The following is a 7,021-nucleotide window of genomic DNA, read 5'->3' as shown; positions in this document are numbered from 1 at the left end:
ATCTCCTTGGAAAGTAGTACAAAGTTAGACTGAGGTTGGTTACATTCTTGGACTAGTTTGCTAAGAATCAACCAAAGATTAGATTTCTGAGCACAAATTATACAAATATATAAAATTTTTTATTTTTTTTTAAACAGTTTAGTACTTTTGGACTAGTTCGCTGAAAATCAACTAAACGTGACATCTTGAGCACAACTTATATAAATATGAACCTAAAAGACTTTAGACTTAGTTTAGTAATCTTGAACTAGTTTTAACAAGCTTAGACTGAGTTTAATGCAGCTCTTTGGATTTTTTTTTTTTGACTAAAGATTAAACTTTTAGCACTTTTTTGTTTATATTAGGTTGATTTATAGCCCTATGGGTCAAAATGTTTGCTTGGTTGCCAGGAGGTTGCAGGGTCAGATTTCACAAAAAAAATTATGTACTGTTATCAGTGTTAAAGGAGCATTTTACCTGAAACTGCAAATTTAGGTCTATTTCTGTTTAAATTCACTCAAATTCTAATTTACTTTCTTCTGGGGAACACTGAAGTAGATGTTTGGTAGAATGTTCAAGCTGCTCTTTTCCATATAAATATGTTGGATTTATTTTAAGTTAAAACATAAATATAAACTAAAATATAAACATCGTTCATACAACTCTTCTCGCATGTTCTCAGCTTTGTGTGACAAACATGTTGAAAAAAACAATAAAACATCATTTTTTTGATGGCGTAGGACTTTGGAAACGGCTCTGTGTTATCTGATGATCTGGATGAGGAGCCGGAGCTTATCTTGGATGCTGAGCCACGCTACGCCTCTCCTCTCACCACCATTGAACTCCTGCCTGGCCTGGAGCGAGAGATGGCTGTAGATGAAGATGATGAAGAGCAGGAGATGGAGGATCAAGAGAGCCCCAAGGTCGACAGTCTGCCTTCATACTTCAGTGAGAAGTCTCGCCCCTGGGAAGAACCAACACCGTCTTTCAGTTCCAACAGCCCCTATCAGTTCAACACTCAACCTGATACACAAGAACAGGTTTTAAATTCAAATACTATTTTATTCATCCATTGTAACGCATAATACCATACACCTAACAAAATTACATACAAATGAATGCACTAAATTAATGAGAGGTCTAGAAAATAGTTTTGGTGTTCGTTATTAAGAATTTTCAAGATATACAGCAAAATAAAAGAAATTGTATTAAACTTGTTGTTCAGTTCACAGAAGAGGACATTGAGCTTTGCACAAGCTTCGAGAAGATTCACTTGCAGCTCCCGCAAATTCCCCTCAGTGAGTGTTTGTCTTTTAAAGGGATAGCTCCCTTTTTTTGATGCAATCTGAGAGCTTTTTGACCCTCCATAGACAGCAACGCAACTTCCACAGTGAAGACCAAGACAAGTAGTAAGGACATAGTTAAAATAGTCCATGTGACATCAGTGGTTCAAGCATAAGTTTATGAGGCTACAACATAAGCGCAAAATAGCTTCGTAAAATTACCGTTAAACCACTGATGTCACATGGACTATTTTAATTATGTCCTTGCTACATTTCTGGGACTTGAACGCATCAGTTGTGTTGCTGTCTATGGAGGGTTTAGAAAGCTTTTGGATTTCATCAAGTTCTGTTAATTTGTGTTTTTGAAGACATCTCAGGTCTCATGGGTTTGGAACGACATGAGAGTGCGCAATTAATAAGATAATTTTTCCTTTTAAAGATAACTATAATGAATGAGATCAGCGTCCACACCAGCGAAGGATGTTGTCTGTTTATTCTCAGCACACACACACACATGTGCTGCTTTGAATTCTCCAGCTTGTGAGAATTGGACGGATTCTGATTGGCTGTCAAAGTTTTTAATCATTTATCAGCTGGAAAAAATCGCTCTGAAAATGATTCCAACGATATCGTTTCCCTGCGCCTTCATCGTCGTTGTTGTGGTGTGGACGCTTCCGTACTTTAATATTGAGAACGATTTGTAGAACTATATCTTTTTATAATTATCTTTTATGGCTTTATTTGTGTATTAATATACTGCAGTTCTTTGCAGTTTGACATTTTGTACGTCTGCTCTCAGGTCAGTCGGCCACGTGGATAGAGGCGGCAGACAGCGAGGCAGACTCTGACTCCAGAAACGAAGGCTCAGAACTTACTTTGACTGACACAGACACTGAGTGAGTCTCCATCTGTAATAAACACACACAAACATGTGTTTTATGCATCACTCAACGAGCTTCTATTTATTGACATGTTGTCCTTGGTTTATTATTTATACACTTGCAGATAGCAAGTGACATTTAAAAAACACACAGACATTATGACTTGAAAGTTTTGGGATCCTTGCCCTGTGGAGATTTAATTACGGTGATGATGTTTTCTAATAGATCTATAACGCCACCTGCTGGACAGATGTGGCGCTTAAATATTAACAAGGGCCGGTACAAAACTAGAATTTTGAAGATGTATATAAAATAAAATATTCAACAAACTGTTTTGTGATGGTGTTAATAATTAGAGATTTATGCTTTTTAAAATGTTACATATGTTACAAGTATTGGAAAGTGATTGTGCTTTACTTAATTATGAAAATGAGATAATTATGATAATCTGTGCTAACATGGCGCTATAACCCAGGTGTGGTAGAGAAATTGAGGAAAAGTGAGAAACGGATATAAAACACCGTTTTAAACTACACAATAAAAGGTGTCAAATTGGTGTGAAGCACAGCTGAGACTGTTGAGCCAGCTGTTTATGACAGCAGTGTAAAATTGTGTGTGTGTGTGTTTGGGCACATGATTTTGGAAAATGATATCTAATTAATTATTTCATTTACTGTGAAAATAAATATGTTATTATATAATGAAACCTATTTAGTATGAAAAATATTTGAAAATTAATTACTGTGAAAATGTTTCATAATATATTAAAACATATTTAATATGAAAGCATTTATGAAAAATGTGCAAAATTATGAAAATTACTGTTATAAAAAATGAAAAATATTAATTTTATAACATTTTTAAAACGCCACACACATAACATCAGTTAAATGACAGTAAATCAGTAAATATAATAGTAAATAATAACTCATCATTATTATTATTATTATTATTATTATTAGGGTAACACTACAATAAGGTGAACAAACATGAACAAACAATAAACAATACATTTATTACAGCATTCATCTTTGTTAATGCTAATGAAAATACAATTGTTCATTATGTAAGCTTACAGTGCATTAACTAACGTTAGCAAACTAAAGATTTGAATAATGCATTAGTAAATGCTCAAATTAGTTAACTAATGAACCTTATTGTAAAGTGTTTACATTATTAGTGTAGAATGTATTTTATCATTTTAAAATAATACTATAATGTATTTTAACAAATGTATTGTTTTTCTAATGTTTTATTATTATAATTTGTGTTTATAGAGCATCTTCTTTTCAATTTGTGCAACTCAAAATTATATGCTTTAATTGTACGCTTTAGCTCAGTCGATTTTAATAGGAACAGAAAGGAAGGCATTGATTTAAAATATTAAAATATTGATTTAAAACATTTTTGGATGCCTGTGATTTTCTCCACTCTTTTTTATCCATTATTCATACTTTATTCTTCCCTGATATTACACTGGAATGGATTTGTTTTCGTTGTTTAATCAGGTGAAATATTTAAGAAATAATTTAGCTTGCTCTTGTGAACTCAGACTCTTAGATGACTGATGTGAGCGTGATCTCAGTTTGCGTAAGCCTGATGTGTGTAATATTGTCAGGCAATACATGTAGCTCTCTAATGCTTGTTTCTCCCTGCAGGTCTGCACAGCGCACTTCCTCTCGCAGCAGGAAGAGAAGAAACCAGGGGGCAGCCGGTTCAGGCAGGGAAGGCAACAGGTAGAAATCAACTTTTTGGAATTTGATGGTAAATTGAAGAATGATGCTTATTATTTCGACTATACATTAAATGTGTTATCCGCAGTGATCTGCCTGAAAGAGAGGAGGGAGAAGGTGAGGAGACGCCCGCGTTCAGCCACTGGGGTCCGCCTCGCAGGTAAAACACCATACAGTATAAACATACTTCAACATGGGACATTCTAGTACGTTCACAGAAAGGTTTTAATAATGTAATATGTTCCATAACCTAACATTTATTTAAAAATATGGTTAAAATGAGTAACTCATATCTATTTATGTCTATCTATCTATCTATCTGTCTTTGTCTATTTTTCTGTTATGTTTTATGTTTTTTTTATGACTGTATTCCTTTTAAAACAGCCAAACCTTAATCTTCAAAACTACTTTAAACTTTTAAGCTTTTCAAACTTTTTTTCAAATTTTCTGTTCTGTTTTTTGCAAGTCAAATGTATCTAGTTCTAAATATAGTTCATAAAGTTGATAAGCCAAATGTTGGTTTATTGATGCAGGGCATTTTAATCAGGAATAAGAATATTATTATTATTATTATTATTATTATTGTTGTAGATCACCTTTTATGCACAAAATTCAAAAGTGAAAATGCAGGTTTTCTTTTCTTTTATCTGCTAATGTAGCTCAGTTTTCTATATTGACAATAAATCAAATCTTTTTTTATTTTTGCTCTCAGGGTGGAGGTGTTGCCACAGCCGGAGGAGTCTCTGGGTATCAGCATAGTGGGCGGCCGCACGGTTATAAAGAGGCTGAAGAACGGCGAGGAACTAAAGGGCATTTTCATCAAACAGGTGCTGCCAGACAGCCCAGCTGGACGCACGGGTGCCCTTAAAACAGGAGACAAGATCTTACAGGTCTGAGAGACACCTTCAGACACGCTTGCTCTTAATATAGCTGCATATATTCCTGCTTCCTGGCCATTTTCTATATTACAGAGTCTATATTTTGTCCATAAATCTGCTTACGCGACAGCAGAAATGGCTCTAATTGAGATTAAATGACCTTATTATTACGTGCATCATGCTCTCAATAACCTACTTTATGAAAATCCTGCTTTTACATGCAAGTCCCCTTTAAATCCCCTCTTATCTCCCTCCGTCCTCTGCGAAAAACAGGTTTGTGGAGTGGATTTGCAGAACGCCAGCCATGAGGAGGCAGTGCAGGCTATCAAAGCAGCTTCCAGTCCCGTGGTCTTCATCGTGCAGAGCCTGTCCTCCACTCCACGGGTAAACCTGCCATTTAAAACGCCATCATCTCCTGCTGCCTCTGTGCACCTCAGATATGACACTCCCCACCCCCCCTCTACGTTCAAGCTTGAGTGCTCTCATTTATGAAAATGGGGCCAATTCATTTCCAGTTGAACAATATTAATTCCACTCAGGGCTGGTAAATGACGCTGCACTCTTGAGCCACTTCCTGACGCTGCTGAGGCTCGTGCCATTGCTTGCGGTCGCTGGTGTTTTTCCATGATGTGCTTCTGTGTTGTTGTTCTTGCATCTTTTCACTGTGCCTGCGAGCATCGTTGAGGAAAAAACAATGAGCCACAAAAACATCAAAATCAATAAAAATATGTATTTTAATAATACAAATATGTATATTTAATATTATTAGAATTTATATCATAATTTATAATATTTAGATACTGTAATAAAATGTTTATTCTATGAAGAATGCATAATAATCATAATAATAGTGTATTAATAATAAAAATTACTCCAATTACTGAAACTATTAAACTTTTATACAATTTCCTAAGTAGTACACACACATGTATATGTACATTTAACATCGTAATATTATTAAACGTTTAAATTATTGTGATAAATTTACATTATATTTAATAATTACAATTGTGTATTTATATATTACACATCATGTTTGTGTAATATATAAACACACTCATATTTACATGTACATAACATTTACTCAAATTACTTAAATACAGAAAAATATTGCATAAACAAAGGTTTTTATTGTAGTTATAATGTGTATATCAGTAGCATTGTAATGTTTTTAAACATTTCAATTATTGTAATTCTATCACTATAATATTCAATAATTATAAATACATACACATTTCATATTTACTCAGATTACTTAAAAATGCCCCAAAACATATTATTTATTCAACAATAATGTTCATCCATTGATTTATAATTTTTTTTTAATAATTTATAAACCGTAATAGTAATATTTACATTTTGTAATTAAAATTGTATTGTGTATAAATAATTTATTTACATATATACTCAGATGACTTTATTTAAAAATGTGTTTATTATCCATTAACAAAAACCATTTGGCAGCCAATTAAGTGGCTTTGCCCATTCAGCTTAATGGTTAAATAATGAAAAGCTGTCAAATATAGGAAGTGAGCTGGAAATGTGCATTACTAGAGACCTACTGGATGATTGTTGCCTCACAATATTGTGGCAACAATATGTGAGCAGCATACAGGCCTCCAGCTGTGTTTTTAATGATCTGTGTGATTTAAGAGCAGAAGCTCTTCCTGGAGCTGTCCGTGTCGACCCCAAGGCAGCGAAGCAAAGCAGTTGTTTCATAACATAATGATTTTTCTGGCCTTCATTTGGATGCGCTGCAGGTTAGGTACATCCATACAAACGGAGGACGTCCCGTGCCATGTGCTAATCCCTCCTGATCGGATGCTTTCAATAGCAATAGCGACACTAACGGGATGTCAATGATTGATGTCTTTCTCTGTCTGGGATAATTGATTTTGTTTGCTCTCAGCCCCGATCTGGGAACTCACAAATCTNTGTGTGTGTGTGTGTGTGTGTGCGCGTGTGTGTTCGCAGCCTGTTTCAGTGATGGCCTCCAGCATTAGACAGCACAAGGCTAAGAGGAAAGTCGCCCAGGTGAGTTGCAAGCCCGCGCTCTGCACAAGCTCACCCTTGAGTTGTGACTCTTTAACCTTCAGCTCTGGGCTTCTCAACCCAAATCCTGCGGGAATATACATATCCTGACAGATGCAGCTGGAGCTGTAAATTTAGTGTGCGTAATGATTTGAAAGTGGAGAAATAAAAATGTGTCCTAATGAATCTTTAAATTTTATTCTATAATTTATATTAACATCATTTTAATAATAGTT

General features: G+C 34.7%; 1 protein-coding gene across 1 annotated transcript; it reads left to right on the top strand.

Annotated features, from left to right (window-relative positions):
• Nucleotides 1-370: 370 nt before the first annotated feature.
• Nucleotides 371-6,911, top strand: LOC122328182 (inaD-like protein). Its single transcript, XM_043223885.1, has 9 exons — nucleotides 371-400; nucleotides 720-1,019; nucleotides 1,205-1,277; nucleotides 2,062-2,158; nucleotides 3,802-3,879; nucleotides 3,965-4,036; nucleotides 4,589-4,766; nucleotides 5,028-5,138; nucleotides 6,729-6,911. Exons 1-9 carry the CDS (start codon nucleotides 371-373, stop codon nucleotides 6,894-6,896), a joined length of 1,107 nt encoding a protein of 368 aa, XP_043079820.1. The 3' UTR covers nucleotides 6,897-6,911.
• The last annotated feature ends 110 nt before the right edge of the window (nucleotides 6,912-7,021 follow it).

Source organism: Puntigrus tetrazona, chromosome 22, assembly GCF_018831695.1.
Source record: "Puntigrus tetrazona isolate hp1 chromosome 22, ASM1883169v1, whole genome shotgun sequence".
NCBI lineage: Eukaryota > Metazoa > Chordata > Actinopteri > Cypriniformes > Cyprinidae > Puntigrus > Puntigrus tetrazona.
Note: the sequence above shows the minus strand (reverse complement) of the source record. Positions and strands in the feature narration are given on the sequence as shown.

Coding starts and splice junctions, on each gene's coding strand:
- LOC122328182 (XM_043223885.1), top strand. CDS start 371: ATGTTTGCTTGGTTGCCAGGAGGTTGCAGG. Junction 1,278..2,061: donor GCTCCCGCAAATTCCCCTCA/GTGAGTGTTTGT, acceptor GTCTGCTCTCAG/GTCAGTCGGCCACGTGGATA. Junction 4,037..4,588: donor CACTGGGGTCCGCCTCGCAG/GTAAAACACCAT, acceptor TTTTGCTCTCAG/GGTGGAGGTGTTGCCACAGC.